The sequence below is a fragment of the Alligator sinensis genome, unplaced genomic scaffold, assembly GCF_000455745.1.
Source record: "Alligator sinensis unplaced genomic scaffold, ASM45574v1 scaffold1398_1, whole genome shotgun sequence".
NCBI lineage: Eukaryota > Metazoa > Chordata > Crocodylia > Alligatoridae > Alligator > Alligator sinensis.
In genome coordinates, this window is record NW_005842417.1 from 405,994 (window position 1) to 425,589 (window position 19,596).

The following is a 19,596-nucleotide window of genomic DNA, read 5'->3' on the forward strand; positions in this document are numbered from 1 at the left end:
CTGTGTCTGGAGCCCGGTGCCAAGACAAAGTAGATCAAGAGCAATGTACATGGTTGGGGAGCATGTACGGACCTGGATCAATAAACCCACACACACATGGAACAGATGCATTATATCATCTTAACAAATGGTTTAGCAACTTGCTCCAGGCCCGAAGGAGAATCACTGACCAGGCTGGGATTCAATGTCAGGGCTCCCAGCCTTGCACCCCTGGAGCTATCCGCAGCAGCCGAGAGGTGACTCTTCAGAGCTGGTGTTATAACGGCAGCACATAGAGTGGCCTTTTCCCTTGCACAAGGCACTTAAGGCAGCAAAAAGAAAGAAGAGGAGTGGGTGGGGAGGAATGGGGGGCGGGCACAGAGAAGCACTGGGTTGGGACTCAGGAGATCTAGGTCACTCCCTTACTCTGCCACAGACTGAGTGACCCTGGATAAGTCACTTTCTCTCTGCTTCTTAATTCCCCCTGTGTAAAATGGGGGGGTGGGGAGCGGAGGGAAAGGGAAGGAAGAAAGTGAAAACATTCCCACCCTCACAGAAATACTATAGGGATGACATCATGAACGATGAGATCACAGAACAGAGATCAATGGGACGTCCGCTGTCTTACCACACAATACCAGCCTTGCTAGGACTAATGATGATATGGATACGGACATCAGTCCCCTCTAGGAACCATCATGCCCTTGCAGACAGCTGTGAGGGCAACGCTCTCCTGACCGTGCACAAAAACCAGCCAGGCTGTCAGGAGCTCACAGCCCAGAGCCAACGCAACTCCAAGCACAAGGAGGTAGAGCCCAGGGGGCAGAGACTTGCAGGAAGACACAGGGATAAGCAGCAGTAGGAGAATGTGCATGCAAAGGCAGAGCCAGGGTACAAGATGCAGGGAGGAGAGGGGGAGAGAGCAGGTCTGCACAGACTCCTTAAAGGCTCTATAGCAAACAGTCAAAAGAGGGGTAAAACAATTCCCCATCCCTGCATTAAATCAATGCATCCATCAGGTCATTTCCTACTGCACCTGGAGATACAAGCTGCCTCTTTCCTCGGAAACAGCAAAGTCCGGACCTATGCAAGGAAGCCCCGAGACTCACCAAGACGTCCAGGGACGGAGGCTGGATGGAGATGTAGATGGGATTCAGATCTGTCTTCTTGATGTTCTTGACTCCCTGCATGTCAACGTCCAGCACGCAGATCTGGTTCTGGGCCTGCACGGCCTGTACGGCGGCTTTGCTGGGGGAGGGAGGGGAAGGAACTGGTTACTGTGCAGGGAGAGCTGCGAGTCCACACGGCTCCAGCAGCGGGCCCTCGCCCCTCAGGTGGACTGTACTGGACCGCACCACACCCCATATGGTGGTCTTTTGCATGGACATTTCCCTTGATGCCCAGACTCCCGCGTCCCTGGGGGAGGCCGGAGAGCAAACTAACATTGGAAACGTGCCTCAGTTGTGTTAACAGCTGTATCTCTCTCCTCCTAGGGAATGGGGGTGGTTCTAACCAGCTGGGGACCCCAAGATCCCAGCTCCTTGGACGGAGGGAGTGAGGAGTGGCAGGACCGCCTTTCCCACCATCCATGGCCTAGAGAACACACCGGGAAGCCTACATCAACCTGAGTGGAAAGCCATGGAGACGGCTCTTCATTCTCTCTTCATCCGTGGAAATGGATGAAGCGAGGACGCTGCTTTCCACTGGGGCAAGCACTGAGCAGCCTGCTCAAGGTCTCTGGCACTGGGGATCAAATGCCAGCGCTTCTGCAAGTCCAGAACTATGAAGGCGGCAACACCATCAAAAACAGAGATGCCTGGAGGAAGAGCTTTTTGAAGGGAATGCAACTATCTTTGCTCCTACAGTCCCTGGAAAAGGAAGGATCTTCCACAGATCTGCTGGTTTGGGACAACACAGTTAAAATGCTCATTAAACCAGCCTCTCCTTGGGCTGCCTTGGGCCCTTAGGCAGTCCTGGAGAATCACCCCAGCTTCTCCCTATGTTTCTACGAGAGGAAAGCCAGCATCTTAAAAGGACTCCCATTACCTGAATGCATAGAGGAGAACTGCCCAGAATAATAAAATGACCAGGTCTAAGCTCTTTGGGCAGGGGCTGGCTTTTTCAGTTCTGGATTTGTTCAGTGCTTGGCCTGATGGAGCTGATGGTCATGGCTAGGGATCTTCAGCAGTAATGCTGGAGAAATCCTGAGGCCGTCCGAAGTCGAGTTCAAATTGCCTGAAGGCGGCAGCAGAGGATAAAAGGAGCTGCTGTCAAGCCTCAAAACAATTACTAAGCTTGTCTTGTGATGCTCAGTCCCTCACCACCCTCACACGTTCCCCTGTTCTCGAGGCCCTGCCTACCCTGGGCACTAGTGAGTGTGCTCCCGTCCTTGGGCTACCGCTGTTAGTGAATTCTATGGGATGAAGGCAGATGAACAGCCTGCCCATTCACCCCCGCATCCCTCGTGCCCTCTCCATGCTGGCCTCTGCCCACAGGCTTTCCCCCAAGTCTGCTCAGCCACTGCTGCCTCCTCCCAAATTCTTCCTTCAGGCCCCTGAGAGCTAACAGATCCCCAAGGGACAGTGATGCCTGCCCCTGGCTGGACCATCCCTGTCCCAGAGAGGCAGGTTTATGGAGGGCAGCAATCTGTCCTTCTTCCCCAGTGAGTCTCGTTCCCTAAGCCGTGGCCTCCCTGGAGCCCTAGGACGGCTGCAGTAATAGCGATTCCATCAGAGAAGGACCCCGATTCCTCCGGGGCAGGAAAAGCCATGAGCTCCATTGCTCCCATCACTTCACTGGGAGCCGACCTCCCCTCCACAGTCCTGCCTATGGATGCAGTTGCTGTGCCCTTCTTCCTTTCAGCTCCTCTTTCCTGGAGCCTTATTCGATTTGTGGGTATTTCTCTTTACCCTGTTTACTTCCCCCACCCACGACTCCTCCATCTTCCTCCTTCAGCTTTCAGCCCACAGCCACGACTCCTCTCCCTTCTGCCACCCAGGTGGCCCGTTCCCCATCTACTTCCAGTCCCTTACCCCAGGCCTGCGTGCCATGTCCTCAAAACGTGGTGGGAGAAGAAAACACTAGGCAACAGAGAACAGCTGACGAGCACAGCGTAACAGGAGCTCGTAAGAAGACAGAGAGGCCTGTGTGGTCCTAGAAGAGGCTGTTGCTCATAGATTTCATAGACATTAGGGCTGGAAGGGACCTCGGAAGATCATCGAGTCCAGCCCCTGCCCAAAGGGCAGGAAGTCAGCTGGGGTCATAGGATTCCAGCAAGATAAGCATCCATAGGACAAGCTCGTGGGACAAGAGTGATTTAGGGTGCCACTCATCTCACAGATGGAGAATTGCAAGTTATACTGAAAGCAGTACAAGGAAGCACCGCAGCATCTGGCTACAGAGGCCAGAAGAAGCTTTGCCTATGGAAACCTGATACACGATGCAAAGAAAAGTCCTGGAAAGGAAGGTGGGGGGGAGGGGGGCAGGGCATCCAGGACTCAGGCTCAAGCCACCCAGGACTCAGGTCCAAGCCACGGGCACTGAGCACATAGGCATGGTGATCACTGCTTGCTCAGATGGAGAGGAAGGACTTAACTAGACTTGGGAGACATGGGTTCAATGCCCTGCTCTTTCACAGGCTGCCCACGTGGTCATGGGCAAGCCACGTAGCCTCACTGCCCCCAGCTGTAAAGTGGGTCTAATTTCCTCCCAACACAGGGTGTTGTAAGAACTGCATCCAAGAGGGTGAAGTGGCTCAGATACCTCAACATCTAAGCAGAGCGATGCAAGAGGACAATTCATTCCAGTCCCTGTCCCCATGGCACAGAACTTTTTTAAACAGCAGCAAGGAGGGGAAAGCCGGGTTGTGAAACAATCCCTGCTGCAGCAGGCGATGCGAGTCACGGCTTCCACGGTCACTGCTGGGATTCCCACAGTAATCCCAGTTTAAAGCCTTCGAACCCCACCTTGTGATTGTGACTGTGCACTGTTTAAACACTGCAACCCACCAGCTTGCCCCTCTGCAGACTGAGCTCCTCACGGCTCTGAATCACAGCTCTATTTTCTTACCCCAGATCCACAAATGCAGTTAGTAACCAGAGCCATGGCTCTATCCAGCATGGACCCACATTGTCCTGAATGCTAAACCTTTAACTGGTTTTTCCCTTCTCCTCCCAGTTACAAGCTCTAAAACCACAAAGCATCCTCAACTACCATTGATTTCAATGGGAGTGGAGAGTACAGACTCAGTCTCTACAACTGCACACACATACAAAGCAAAAATATCGGTGGTCTGTCTCAAGACAACTTCAGAGGCAAGCACTCAGCATTATTTGGGGGGGAAAAAAGGTCCCTTTAAGTAATCCACTCCTGCTGGGAGATGCATGCAAAATCATTAATCTGAAAATATCTTGGTCCTAATGATGTCTGAGGATCAGCTGTTCTTCAGAATCACTTGACCCTTTCACAGATAGAAGAACCTGAATGAAAGAGCGTAATTCTATCTCTTCTGTCACGATAATATGGTGGAGGAAACATAAGGATCATGGTCATGTTTAACGATGCCAGCAATAATCTGAATTAAAAGATTGTCAAGTATTTGGTCCCCTGAAATCATGAATCACTTCAGGCATCCAGGTTGTAATCGTATTGGTCTAGAGGCAAAAGGAATCAAAACTCGTGACAGAGGTGATATCTTTTATTATTTTTTGCAAATATCTAATTGGTCTAATAAAAGATATCATCTCTGCCACAAATTTGGAATCACTTCAGAAAATGTGGACTTTTTTTTTACGGCTGTATATACGTGACGCCATAGCCGTGTTAGAATTAGAGACCTGAGGAAGAACGTCTTACATTCGAACGCGTGTCTACCTTTATCCCAACTACATCGCTGGTCCAATAAAATATATTACCCTAAGAAATCCCCATTTTTTTTTCCCCTTTGCATATTTTATTGTAAACACCATCATTTTAGTTTACTTTTAAAACCATTTTCAATTTTAATTCCAATGCATTCTACTACTGATAAGGTGTCCTAATCATTTCATTGTCACCATTAATGCCTTCAGATCTGACCATCATTACCATGAGAGTTTTTGTTAAACGACTTCTAATTAATATTGCAGCTGCCTTTGTGGCTTATGAACAAACAGCTTGGAGGCCAAGAGTGATGCTATTTTAAAATCTGCCTAGCTGAGGGTGGCGACCACATGGAGTTTAATGTGCAAACATTAACTCTCCCAGACTGGAGCACAGAAGCTTGTTTCCACTTGCAATAGAAACGATATAGGTTTATGCCAGCTGGACTGATCATGCTTGGGACACAAGCTATCCTAGGGCGGGATGGGGATTTCAAGTCCTACTTTGTTTAATTCTAGTGTGGATTCTATGAACCACATGAGTTTCAGTCAGACTTTGGGCCTTGAACCGAATGTCAAGTGCTGCACATGTCTCCTGAAGACTCTCTCCACAGGGGTAGATGTCACCTCCTATGGGTAGTGACAGAATAAAATGAAGCGTGCCATGCTGCCAAAGTGAGAAGCTTCACCTAAGGAGAGCATCTGCCTGGTTTGCAAAGAAGAGCATCATGAACACACAGCCCCAACGCCATCTTCATGGAGAACACAAGAGTGAGTCAACCCCTGGACTACTGGAGATGGTGCAATTGTTACAGACCTTGTTCCGTACATATTTCCAGAGAACTCTGCGTGCTCGATAAACTCGCCAGCATTGACGTCCTTCAGCATATCTTCTCTGGTCACAAAGTGGTAATCTGGATAAGTGATATTGAAAATACACATCAATTCACAGCTTGTCCTTGACTTGAAAACACGTTTAAGGCTCAGGGCCAAGTTTAGTCAAGTGTTTAATACACGCTGAAGCATCCACATGACTATTTGGGAACAGATTTGTGAGGTGAGGCAGTATTTAAAAAAAAAAAAACCAAAACAAACAAACAAAAAAAATCAGACTAACCATGCAGTTGGGAAAGATATTAAGTCAACCACTAAAGGTCCTTCCCGAGGGCTGGGAAAGAAGCAGGTTCCCGGTATCTGGTTGCAGCTATAGCTGCTTCTTTTCCAAAGTTGAGAAAGGGGATTTTGTAGTTGTCTAACATCTCTCTCAACTACATAGAAACCAGGCACCTAAATCATCTTTGTGATCCTTTAAATGGTAACTGAAGACCAATTTTCAGACTTGAGTACCTGGAAACGAGGCACCTAAAACCATTCAAAAATACTGCCTCACCCCTCAAATCTTGCTTCTCTTATATTCCCTGGACCATGCTGGCTATACCACCCCCATCATTCTGGACAACTAAGTGCTGATTTAGGTGCCTGGCTTCTGGGTACTCAAGTCTGAAAACTGGTCTTTCAGTTATCATGTAAAGGATCACAAAAGCTGCCCTTTCTTCTCACCACGGTATCTGTTAACACCCTCCGCATCTTTACACTGGGCCAGATAATACCCTTTCTGCTGTTTACATTGATACTTCTGCTCTGGTTCTCCAGTGACTATCTCGTTACAGTACCAGGCTGGCAAAACACTGTGATAGTAAGCTCACTTTCAGACTAAACACTTTGCTTTTGCTGGGGAAGCCACCCCTCACCTCTCCAACAAAACATACCCAAAAATCTCCAGTCTGGGCTGAAGTGTGCTGGCTCATTTTGAAGGGAAAAAAAACCACACACCTCATGTTTGCATCTCTGAAATATCCAAGAATAAAAGGCACCAGCAAGTCATTTAATTTGCCTTTAGACCCTGGAATGACTCTAGCATTCAAGCCCTGTTTGCTCTGGCAGTTGAGATCAGTCTCACGGCTCCCTGCAAATCAGTAACAAAGGAGTCATCTCCGATTTCATTGGGGCTCTATTTACTATTAGTAGCACAGTTCTTGGATTAAGGATGCAGTCCAGAGTTTAACAACCTGTGTGACTGAAGGCCAAGCTTTTCAAAACTGGGCATGTCGAGTTAAGCTCTTAAATCCATAAAGAGATTCCTAATTAGAGCAGCCTGGTTTTCAGATGTGCTGAACACACAGGAGCTCCCACTGAAGCTGCACAGGAGCTGATGAACACCTGGCATGGTTGAAAATATAGGCTGCTGAAGTGTTTTGTTATAGACCAAGGAGCCTGACTTCAGGCACCTGCTTTTGAAAATCCTGGTCCCCACATCACAGTGGCAGCAGCTGAGGAAGAAGTGTGGGAGTGCCTGCCTTCTTGTCTAACCCCACCACTCACTTCTTCCAGCATCTGGGATAAACCTGGACTCCGGTTCTAGTGCACCTGCTCTATTCTTCCTCACATACTGCTGGGTAATGCTGCTATGTGCTATTGCAGCTGCACTGTGCCACAGCCCAGCCAGCCTCATTCACTGAAGGATGAAGGGATCCTTGTGTATCGTATGCAGCTTTGGTGTATCAGTCTCTCTGGGACTGTTTGGCATGAAAGGAGCAATGGAGAAGTGTGAAAGACTGTTTTGAAGCAGATGCTCCTCCAGCCTGCCAGCAGGCCAAAGAAAAAACACTCTGCCAACTCTAAGGAAACTCATTAGCCTGGCTTCCCAGCAATGGCACATTCAGTGGACTCCTCCTTTCAGCTACAAAGATTGCTAAGAGATTTATCCATCCCTTGGCTTCAAACAGGTCTGCCCTTCAGCTTCTACCAGCAGAGCCTGCTGCTTATCTCCAGCTCTGTAAATTCCACCTCCGCTCCCACAGGAAATGCTGTCTGGACCAGGGGTGTCGCACATACAGCCCGCAGGCCAGAGCCCCATACCTTGGATCCTGGTGTTGCCCCAGACTGACCCAGGGTGCAGTACCCAGGATGTGCACTGCCTGCTGGGGCCGGGTCTCAGGCTGTGCTGACCACAGTACTTGCTCTGCACAAACCACGCTATCCACGGGGGCTGGTGTCCCAGATTGGCATGTGCTGCATATGCTGGATCAGGCATATGCATGGAGGAGGGGAAGAGGGGTTCGTGGGCTCATAGGAGTTTGACACCATTGGTCTACACCACTCTGAGCTGTGGCCCTGCCTCACCTGATGGCATGCACTGGTGCAACATACTGACCTTTGCCATTCACTTCTCCTGGTCGCGGCTGCCGGGTGGTGTCTGCAAACAAAGACAGTTCTGTAATTTTGCAATTCACCCAACAGTGCAATAAAGCCAAAAAAAGCAATAAAAAGTGACCCCCCCCTGGAAGCTTAATTCAATCAATCAGTGGGCCATTTGATCCCCTACTGATCAAAACTTCTGGAACCATTGTGACTGGTGTGCAACACAGCTTGCCTTGACAGCAGAATCCAGATCCTTCCTGGGGGTGTTCCCCATCCCCTGCTATGAAGATGAGGGTTTATGAACTAGCCAGGAGCACACACAGGTGCAGAAGCAGTTGTGCAGGACTGCTGAGATGCTCCAGCTGTTTTCTGTGGCTTTTATTTCAAAGGGGGCTGCTTCTCCTACCAGCTGTGCGGAGAACTGGCATTCTCTGAAGTAAAGGCTGCAGCCAACAGCTGAATGCCTCATCTGTAACTTTGCAGCCTGGCACTAAGCAAGCAGGTTGTGAGCCCCCCAGGTACAAACGATCCAGGTTCTACTCGACTTGTGTCATAACACTTGCCTAAAACAATAGGTAAATACATAAAGGAAGGAGGCCCTGTGGAGAAGGTAGTTCCCCAAGACTTGCAAGGTCTGGCTTGAATTTTCTGTTTCTGCAAAAACTCCCTGTGTAGCCTAGACAAGTCACTCCAGGACTTTGTGCAGGTAACAGCACTGCTCTACCTCAGTGCTATATTCATTATAAGATCAGGAAGCGTCTGAATGCCCTGGTGACAGGGGCCACATATACTGCCTAAAACAAACTGTCTGAATTAAGTGGGTAACCAGATGGGAGTCCTTTATGGGAACGATTGTGATTTATGCTATTTGTCAATGTTTCTGCAAACCCCAAAGAAGTCAGCGTGCAATGCATCAGCTACTGCATTTCATACTGAGCAACATGAACTTGATCCAGGCAAAGCTGTGTTCATCCTTATACCTTTACAAAGCGCCGGTCACCGAGGTATAAGCACTGCATGTGGATTTACAAAGAAAGGCAGGCAACCCAGGGGGCGAGGAGTAATGCCTACTTCTGGGACATGGTAAGATTTGCGCTGGGGTGTTGGATGCACACACACATTAGATGTATCTGTGTCTCTGTCTCGGGCACTTCTGAAATGACCTTCAAAGTTACATTTGATAATTCAGGGGCTTCACCCACAGCCCCTCACGTACCAGCACAAATCAGACATTTCTCTTCCTTATCCATCTGGTAAGGAAGCCTGAAAATATCCTCCAGGGGCTCTATAAAATAAGTCCAGCTTCTCCAGATAGCTTAAGTGCCAGAGCAATTGCTCTCAAAACCCCAGTGATACTTCAAAGGGGTGACTTAAGGCAGTGGATAGTGAAGTATGTTTTACAACTGAGTAAGAGAAATCCCAGCCCTGCCATCCTCTGGAAAATGCTAGAGTGGGTTACCTGGGCAAGAGAACGGACCCTGCAGAGCATCATTACTGCTCACCAGATCTTTTAAAAATTACAAGTGCAGAACATGGCACTGACAGTCTGCAAAAGTGACTTTTTTTTTTAATATCTGTTTAAAGAAAACTGTTCGTGACCCAAGATCACTCGTTTCAACTGGGTTAGTGTGTATTCTAGGCTGCTAAGAGATAAACCTTTAATCTAGATGTAAGACGCTTACCAACTCCCCCTCTGCAGTGAGCACGCAGGCAGGGAAGATCACCTGGATCGCTCTTGCTTTGCACCCCGGACACAGCCAAGGCAGAGCTTTGTCTGGAATTTCTCTCCCGATGAACGTCTGCAGAGGCCCTTCTGGGGTATTTCCAAGGCCCTCTCATACCTAACTATCTCTCTCCCATCACACTTCTCAGCATGCATTTGGTTACTTGCTCCCTCTCCGTTTCCCACCAACTCCTCCTCCTAGGTTTTTAGATGAATTTTCTCAGTGCCACAAAGCTCAAGTTTGGGGTTAAATTTTGAGCCTTGCACAAATCTCCTGTGTGCTGTCTGCAGAGGCAGTTTATCAATCAAACCCCTGAACATGGGCATAGGGAGAGCAAGGGTCTCACGTCAGCACATCTCCCTTAATACACTGCAGTCATTCTGGGGCAAAGCTTGTGCCTCTCCATACATCCGTAAAGCATCTAATACATTGCGGATGCAACAAACATCTTGACACAAGACCATGCTGTATATGTGCAGGGTTTTTTACAATTTAAATCAGTTTAATATGTTGTGAACTAAACCACGTGTGCATCGTGGTTTTTTTTTTTTTTTGCAGAGCCTGCCCATGTGTCCCATGGTCAGGGGACAAGCTGCCAGTGGGCGCTGGACCTTCCTTCCACGGTGGTGGCACCCCTGGGAGGCTAGCTAGCAGCCCAACCAGGCAGCCCCGGGGGGCACTGCTGCCACGGAGGGAAGGACCAGGGCCCCCCTCAGCTCCGGGGCCACTCAGCCAGCCGGCCGCTTGCCCTCCGGCTGCGGGAGACACAGGCAAGCTCCATGGGGGCGGGAATCAGGCTCCTCACTGTAACAGTGATGGAAGCCCCTAAATTGAAACGGTGGGTTTTTAATCGTCGCAATTAAAAACCAACCATTTCAATTTAGGGGACTAAACCCCCGCCATGTGTACAATCAGCCGTGTAAAACAAGGTTCATAGGATGATAGGAAAGTAGGGCTGGAGGGGACCTTACAAGGTTATTAAGTCCAGCCCTCTGCTCAAGGCAGCATCGTTCCTGGCTAGATCACCCTACCCACGTGTCTGTGTAACCTGCTCTTGAAAACTTTAAAGGATGCCCATTCCACTTCTCTAGACAGCCTCTTCCAATGCCTGACCACGCTACTAGCCAGAAAGGTCCTCCTAATTTCCAACCATAAATTCACACAAGTTAAGATACTTCCATTAGCCCAAACCACAAGAGGTAACAGCTAGCATTTAATGGAATTTAGACCCGACTCAATGCCAGACTCCCTCTGAAGTCCCAGCTGTGCATACAAAATTACTACTAAAAGGGACCCTTGTCTTTTATTCTCGAGTTTTCAGGAAGGGAAGCTCCAGTTGTGCACGGATACTTACGGGAGACACTGAAGCCAAAGATGTTTTCATAGTCTTTAAGCAGCTTCTTTAGCAAGGTGCTCTTTCCTGCTCCTGATGGGCCGCTCAGCACGACGGGCCTTGGTCCCTGCATGGCTGGGGAGGGGAGAAGGCAAGCAGGTGTCTTGGTTAGAACACACAAAATCATGGGAAAACCACAGCAAAGTTCCAGCAGGTGCCTCGTCCTCTGCCTTTGAGAATAAGCCTCAGCAGCCAAAGGTCAGATCAGATGTTCAATGCCATGGCCTCAGAAAGGAGCAGAACAGGAGCTAGTCAGGGAATAGCGATCAAGTCAGATGAGCATATGCTAACTCCCATGCTGTGCAATTGAAACCACTAGTTAGGTGCTGGTGGTGCAAAGGGATGGACCGACAGCCCTGAAAGTGATACCCTTTCTCCCTGAAGTAGATACAAGACGAACAGAAGCAGTGCAGCAAGGCTGCCTTCTGCAATATGCTCCTGACACCTTAGTACTTACCTGGGAGGGTCTTGGATAGGGGTAGGGAGCTCGGTCACCATGGCCCAGGCAGCCATGGTTTCTCTGCCAATACAGCTGACAAGCTAGTGCCACATGCAGGGCAAGTCTCTGTGAAATGGATGCTTGTCCCCAAGGAAGTGAAATCCAACTCACTTCCTGGACCCAAAAGGAGCAGTGAATGGAAGCGAGTTCCTGTTAAACATGGACATACAAAAAAACTGGAACTCCTGGTTCCAAAATGATACCTTTTTATTAGACCAACTGGAAAATGGCAAGAAAACTGTCCTTTTCTGCAAACTTTCGGGATCAAAGTCCCTTCGGCAGGCTCTGGGAAAAGTGTAGATGGTACAAGATGCTAAAAAGTCCCCAAAGGTAGGAAATAAACTTCATTTTTGCACAGAGAGAGCTGAACATGGAAGGCTGTCCCTCTGGGTCCATGAGAGTGTCTTTGTGAGCTGTGTTGAGTAGCTCCCTGTTGGGCAGGGAGGAATTCAAATTGGCATCTGCACAGCTCAACATCCATCATGAATGTATCAAGCCATTCAGTCCCTGGAATGGATGTATCTAATAGGAGAAAGAATAAAACCCCACTGAATATTACAAGGGAGGAAAAGCCTTTAGATTTGTAGCTTGGAAATACGTTCTTTTATTCCAAGCTGTGGACTCAAACCATATGTTCTAGTGCAGAGGTGGGGAGCATACTGCAAGCAGCACGGGCAGCCTCCATGTGTGGCACACGGCACATTATGGATGGGACAAGCAGCCCAGTGGCATATAGAGCAAGAAGCAGAAAGCAGAGCAGCAGATCGGGCAGGGAAAGGGGACCAGGGTGGCACTTGGGGAGGATGTGGGCTTAATTTGCACACCCCTGCCAAAAGGTTGTCTTCCACTGTCTATGACAGCCTTATCTGTTAACGCTGCTATGAAGTACTGCATGCACCTATTAAATGAAGGCGACCTAAAAAACCCCACTAAATTGCATTTCAAGGTCTGCAGGAAGAGGAGTTTCTAAAAACCAGTTTCATTTATATTTAGCTGCATCACTAATGTGGACTTGCATCAACACATCCTGATCCAAGAGATGCACCAATAAGGATTGTTGATGCAACATACTTGGGAGGCAAGAAATCCAATTCTGGGTCATAAAAGCTCAGTTCACAAAGGGAGAGGTAAAAGGGCTACTACTGACCCAGATACCATTATTGCATTTAAGAGCAACGAGGTGAAGCACCTGTTCAAAGAGAAATACCTTGGGAAGTGAGAAAAGGGTAAAAAGTTAGAGCTGGCTGACATATATCCAAACGCCGTGTCCAAAATAAAGCCATTCCCCATCCCAATCACACAAGAAGTAGAGAAGTAAGGGAAGCCTCTCACGCGACTGGACATAGGTCTTCACCTACCCAAACTAATCTTGTGCAGGAAAGGATTTGGTGGCACCCTGGTTGAGCATCACGGCACTAGAAGTTTGCACATGGGAGGTCCCAGGTTCAAACTCCAATGAAGTCTGTCCTTTAAAAGAACATCCCACCGTCTCCCAATATCCAGCAGGCGCTCTGGTCGCCGAGTACATCACCTCCTGCCTTGGCATGTGCAGACAATACTCACTGAGGACACTGAAAACTAGAAGCCAGGCTTCGTCCAGCATTTGACCCGACTCGCTCTGTGACCTTAAGCCAAACAGCCCACCATTTGGAGGGGTGGAAAAAAAATTAAAAGAAAGAAGACTATTTACCTTCACACTTCCCTTGGGTAGGAGGGTTACTACTAATCAACTTGCCTGTAATGTAAAAATTCGTGTACTGACACCTCAAAGGCACAACCCTACTGAACCAACTGATTCGGTGGGTCTCTCCTTAAATGGAAGAAGAAGGAGAGCACAGTTTAAACCTGCACAGATTTTCCTGAGAAAATACATTTGTGTAAGCAGAAAAGCTCCCGGTGCCCCATTCGTTTTGAAGGGTTCAGAAGTCAAGCACTAGAAAACCCTTAAGTGTTTTAACGGGGATCTCAGCAATCTCACCGTGACCCTGCAAATCGCTTTTAAAATAGCCTCGTATCCAAGGCAGACGCTTGCAGGATTAGCCCCAGCCGTATTCTCGCTGCAGGTGTATAACTCACCTCCGACTCCGCTCAGGTCGACAAAAGCAGGTTGGAGGCTGGCATATTCCCCCATCTCATCTGCAGAGCACCACGGCCTGCCCGGGCACTTATGTTTTACATCTAATTTCAAAACCAACAAGAGTCCTCTGCATATCTCATGAGGAGGCTGCTGGGTGTTACCGGATATTTTTCCCCACAAGCACTGAAGGAGAAGCAAACTTGGAAATACAAATGAAGTCTTATTTATTCAGGAAGGACTTTAATTGTTTTGGGGGTGGGGTGAGGACAAGGACCATCCAGGTAATTGCAACTCAGGTGGGGACTGGATTATTTTATGCTCATAATGGAGTCACAACTGGAAGATAAAGAGTCTTATTAGGTTATCTAATCTATTCCCCGAGGGACAGAGGGGAATTGATCCCGACACAATGAATGCTTTGTCACATCTCGTTTCCCAAGTTTCCTTTGGGAGAGGTACCCATGGCTTAATCAGCCTGTAGGATGGTGGTCCAGGGAGTCAGACTGTGATGTCCCCAACTCTTTAGCCACATGCAAGTATTAGAAGTCCTGCTAATTACTGAAAAGGAGAGAATATATCCTTCCCCCACCAGCCGGGGAAGCGTCAAAGGGCTGGGCAGAGAAAGGGCCCTGAGTTCTTGTGAAAAATCACTCACCATCTGTTTTCTCAAGTCTCTACTTTTCCTCATCCACAAAGCAGGGACCCTAAACGATGAGTCTTAATTAATGCTCGTGAAATGCTACAGGACAGAACAAGGCAGCATTAATGGGAGATATTATTTCCTTCCAGGCCAGTACTGGGGATAGAAGGGGGCTCTCCCCAGCACCCAGACGCCAAACACTCACTATGTGATTTTTCTTCCATTACACCCAATGTCACCTTTGATGCACACAGCCTTCTTGCTCTTTCTGTGTCTACCAGCCTTTAAAAGTGACACGCCAAGCGTCACGGCCAAATGCTGGTGCAGACCTTTGTCCGTCAGCTCTGTGTTAACAACTCACTCTTCCTGGGGCACCTCTGTCCTTACTCCCTCGCGCAGCCGAGACGAACTCTCCGTCTCCCATTTGACATACCAATTGGGAATGCTCAGAAGATGTCCGCTTTCCCCTTTCATTCTTCCTTTCTCCTCACCTGCCTTTATGTCTCTCTCCTCCCAATTTTTCCTATCTATTAAAAGAGAGGAACTGAAAGCGACCAAGATCTGTGACAGTAACTTTCCGCTGCTCTTTCCTGGATCTCTTGAGCAGAGTGAACACCCCTTGCTTAACAGCCCTGGTGAATTAGCAACGCTCCCCTCTTATCGCTGCGAGCCTTACCTCTACCTTTTATGTCTTCCGGTCAAAGGATAAAATCCAGCTCTTGGGAGCAGCAGCCAATGGATCAGACAAGTGAGCAGGCAGAAAGCTGGCTGCATCTGCAAGCATAGTAAGCCTTAATTACAGATTCGCCATTTTAAGACAGCCAATGAGCACCTTCTGCTGATCTTTAATCTTCTCCTTTGGTTTTTTTCTGATCTCTCTACTCTTCTTATTACTAAACCTCCAGGCATGCAGGAGTCACGCCCTGGTTACTGGCAGCATATGCTTTCCACTTCAAAGCATATCCGGGCTTTAAGACGTGCAAACGATCAACTCCAATGACCATCTATATGCAAACCTACCCTGCCTTCTGCCTGAACATCACAGACAGCGTAGCAATGCTTTTTATTACAACAGGGAAGTGGTTTGCTATTTCGTAGAGAATCACAGAGAAGTGGGGTTGGAAGGGACCTCCATATGTCACCTAGTCCAACCCCCTGCCAGAGGCAGGATCATCCTTATCCAAACTATCCCGTACAAATCCATCATCTAACCTCTTAGTAAAACTAGCGCCAACCCTGACACAACACAAGACATAACACCCTACCTTGCCGCAGGTAAAGCGGGGGAATCACAGAAGCCAACATCCTGCTTCTATAAAAGATGGTTAATAAATACTCAAGAGATCCCAGGTAAAGGGCCATGCCCCTGCTACAGAGGAAGGCAAAGGCCCCCCACAGCCCTATCTGACCAGGAGGTAAAATCCTTCCGGACCCCAAATATGATGATCAGTCTGACCTTGAGTGGAAAGGCCAAGGCCAAGACCCTCTAGCCAGGATCCTTCGACTTTAAGTCCCAGCAGAAGCACTGAAACAGCCCAGTCAAAATCCCCAGTCTTGGCTGCACCCAGCGCCTGTGGGGAAGGCTTAAAAACACCCTGACAAGTAGCAGAAAGGGGAGGAGGAGGCAATCAAAGCCCAGAAGCCTGGGAAAGGACCACAGTAGAAGATATGCATTGCTACACGTAGATCATCCCCAACCACGGCTGTCCAACCCTTCTCAAACATCTTGTGATGGAAAGTCCACAACTTCCTTAGGCATCTATCTATTCCACTGCCTTCCTGCGCTAACGGTGAAGAAGTGTTTCCTGCTATCCAGTCCAAACCTACTTCCCTGCAACCTCAAGCCACTGGATATTTAATTCACCAGGGTGGGGTACAGCGGTGCAATGGACCTGCTGGGTCAAGTCCAGTCCCTGTGATCACAAGTGACCACGTAGCATAAGTCCTTCCATAAACCAACTGAGCTGCATCTTAAAAGCAGCCAGATGTTTTGTCCTCCCTGCTCTGATCTGCTGTTTTGCTCTTTGTTCCAGCACCTGGCCACTTTGATGCTGAGAAACCCCCTTTTGATCTCCAGCCCGAATTCATGAGTGGTCTATTTATACCCATTTGTTCTTGTGCCACCACTGTCCTTCCGCTTCAGAGCTTACACAGCTCTGGCCCTCCCCTGGCATTTACTGCCCTAAGCTACTTTGGGACAGGAATCATATCTTTTGTCAGCCTTTGCTTTCCTAGACCGACCAAGCCAAACTCCTTCATAGTAGTTTGGGTCAGAAGGCACCTGAACAGATCATCTAGTCTGACCCCCCGCCACTGGCAGGGGCACACGGTGGGGGCACACAACCCCAGACAGGGGATCATCCAACCTCTTTGAATTTACCCAAGGTAGGAAAGTGACAGCACAGATGGCAAGCCAGAAAACAGGCACAGAAAGAGTTAAACGCAATAAGAATAAGCTGAGAAAGATGACAGAGTTAAATGCAATAAACCCCGATTAGCCAGATGGCTTAGAGATGAGAAAACTACTTGAGAGGAAGGACAGGAAAGGTTCCCTGGATCAGACATCTTTAACCTCCTTTCCTGTCGTTAAGATGTTCTCTATAAATGCTTCACTCCCAGCCTATGAAGCCTTCAGATAACCAGTGGGCCACACTTCAACCTCTGGCTGAGGAAAGACAGCAAAAGATAGCTGCACGTTGCAAGAGGCAGGCTCTCTGCAGGTCTGGCCTTACAAGGGGTTATAGTGTTAAGACATGCTGGCTCCTCTTCAGGCAGGAGGAGCAAAACTGACCGTTTCTGACCTCAACTGGGTCAGACCTTGGTCTGGTCTCAACAGAAGCGTTCCTAAGATATGTCCAGGGATTAACAGATCTTAATACATTCCTGCCGACACCTTCTCGCCTCCTATTTTGCCATTTTCCACTGTTAACTGGGATGCAACTGTAATGGTTTTTGGCTGCTACACCTCAATCAAGTGGAGAGACGAGCCACTGCCTCACGTCCCGCGAGCGCTTGGAACAGCAGCTTTCAAGAGACGTTCAGCGTGGGAGGGCAGCCCTACGATTCACAAAATAACGGGCTGCGGGCCCGTCACAGGTTCTCTCAACCTGGCCGCGAGTGTCTGCGTGTGATCCAGGAGATACTGCACCGGCTCCTAGTTCCTGGACCACTACAATGTTTTATCCGTGCCAAAGGCCTCCAGCCATTCAATCTTTCCCAGTGCCTAACACACAAGATCCTGGATCAGTCTGATTGCTGCATCTTCCACCTACTCAACTTGGCTGTGCTGGGATCACTCTGACCACTTACCTGCCAGAGCTGCTTTCCTGTTCCCTTGCGTCTGCTGCTCCGTCCGCCTGGTAGAGAATTCGACTCGGATGAGATCAGGCTTTTGGTAAGTTTTTGGCTCCCGGAGCACTGCCCAGTACAGGAGCAGAGCAGAGCTGTGCAGTGCCTTGGAGAGCTCTCTGCAAAGGGGAAGGGAGTCAAAAGTGCTGTCTCCTTCCAACCACCAGCATGGCTGAAAGGGGATGTGAATGGGGCAGACCCACACAGCTGTCCTGTGACTGGTGGTAGTCTGGCCTAACATAGGATCATAGGACAGTAGGGCTGGAAGGGACATCTGGAGGTCCTCTGGTCCAGGCCCCAGCTCAAGGCTTCCCCAACTAAACCAGGCCATACTAGTCCTTGCATCACCTATTTAAAACTACACCGAGCCCACTGCACAACTACGAGACACTAAAAGTGCCCTAACCTGCCACAGATGAAGCAGAGGGATGAGGGCTGTCAGTGTCCCACTGCTGCAAGGGTTGCTACAAAGCATTCAAGAGATCCTTCTTGCTGAGTATCTTCTAGCAGGTGGCTGGAAAAGTTGGGTAGATAGAAGATGCAGCGGTTACACTGATCTGGGATCTGGAGCATGGGAAAAGGAAGAGGGTCATGTCCCCTGCTGCAGAGGAAGCCATGCACTTATTCCCTGTATATACACACAACAAAGAGGAGCAGACCAGCAAGCTAGTGGCAACGGAAACCAGTCCCAGCTCCTCCACTCCCAGGTGACACCAGGCTTAAGTCAGTGCTGTCACTGGGGTGCCAGCTATACCCCCAACAGGTACCGAGCAGGTGTGGAGAGAAGCATCCAAAGGCAGTGAAATGCTTAAGACTTTACAGGGGTCTGCAGGACAGCTTTCTCCTTTAGCGATACGGGAAGGGCAACTTGGCTCTATGCTACAAGCTTGCAGCATGTTTTAACAACAAGCTGTTTCTCTGCACCTTCATCCACGTGCGCCCAACGCTTGGAAAAAAAGCCAGCTGGCAACACGCCGAAAGGAAGCTAAGACCTCTCCTATTCATCTGAATGGAAAGCATGCAATAAGGAAAGGGCTCATAAAAATGGGTCTGAAAAAGATATTCACCCAGGCACTGCAGTCAGCTGATTGCAGCAAGTTTCTGATGGGATCCTCAGGATCCTCACATTTAGCCACAGGGAAGGACAGAAATTCAGGGGCTGCTTGGCCCCTGGCAAGGCCAGGGCTGGCGCGCGCACACACAGAGCCATTTAAGTAGCTGCAAATGGACAGTCACATGCTGCACTCCCAGCGAGGGACTGCAGTAATTGAGTATTTCCTGCCTCCGCTGTTTCTACCCTGCTCTTAATCCAAAGGGGTAGAAAATAATCCCTTCCCCTCAACTCAAATAAGAGCCGCACAAAAGCGCACGTCAAATCTCCCAACGGCTGCTTTGAACTGACATCACGGGAAGGGTCTTTGGCACATTTCTCCTTCAAAGCTTCTTATTAAAATGTTAATTAATCCTTTGAACACCTCCAGGCCACAGGCATTCGTTATGATTATGATTAAACAGGGGAAAGTGCAGCAGAAAGGAGGCGGGATCTGCCCAAGGTCACAAAAAGCAGCGTTTGGGAGTGTCAGGTCTAGATGAAGGTTCAGCGCCGCCGGCCTTGGAAAGCCTCGTCTGAACTAGACGCTTGAGTTAAGTGAACTAAAATTGGTTCGGGAAGCATCTGAGTTCAGCCGGTGCAACCTCCCAATGAGCAAACTTGGAGATTCGCACGCTGCCAGTGCAGCAGGAGCAGCATTATCCTCTAGCCTGGGATGCTCAACCCCTCGCCCGTGGACCAAATCCAGCCCACGGAGCAGTGGCATCCAGCCCATAAGGCTGCCATGGGTCAGGAAATATGGCAGCAGTGGCAATTAATAACGCC

At 48.9% G+C, this 19,596-nt stretch overlaps 1 protein-coding gene across 5 annotated transcripts in view; it reads right to left on the reverse strand.

The window, feature by feature from the left end:
- The window catches only part of GUK1 (guanylate kinase 1), a 27,912-nt gene that overhangs the window by 4,770 nt on the left and 3,546 nt on the right, over positions 1–19,596 (reverse strand). For 2 of the 5 annotated variants that reach the window (XM_006030069.3, XM_025211613.1), the window contains 4 exons: positions 11,118–11,231; positions 8,053–8,094; positions 5,656–5,752; positions 1,089–1,227 (listed from right to left, as the gene is read on the reverse strand). In XM_006030069.3, coding sequence (XP_006030131.2) covers positions 1,089–1,227; positions 5,656–5,752; positions 8,053–8,094; positions 11,118–11,231 — 392 coding nt within the window. Of the gene's footprint in view, positions 1–1,088; positions 1,228–5,655; positions 5,753–8,052; positions 8,095–11,117; positions 11,232–11,858; positions 11,919–15,048; positions 15,147–17,681; positions 17,840–19,596 lie in introns of those variants that run through there. The other 3 variants (XM_025211614.1, XM_014522936.2, XM_025211612.1) reach the window with 3 other exon arrangements.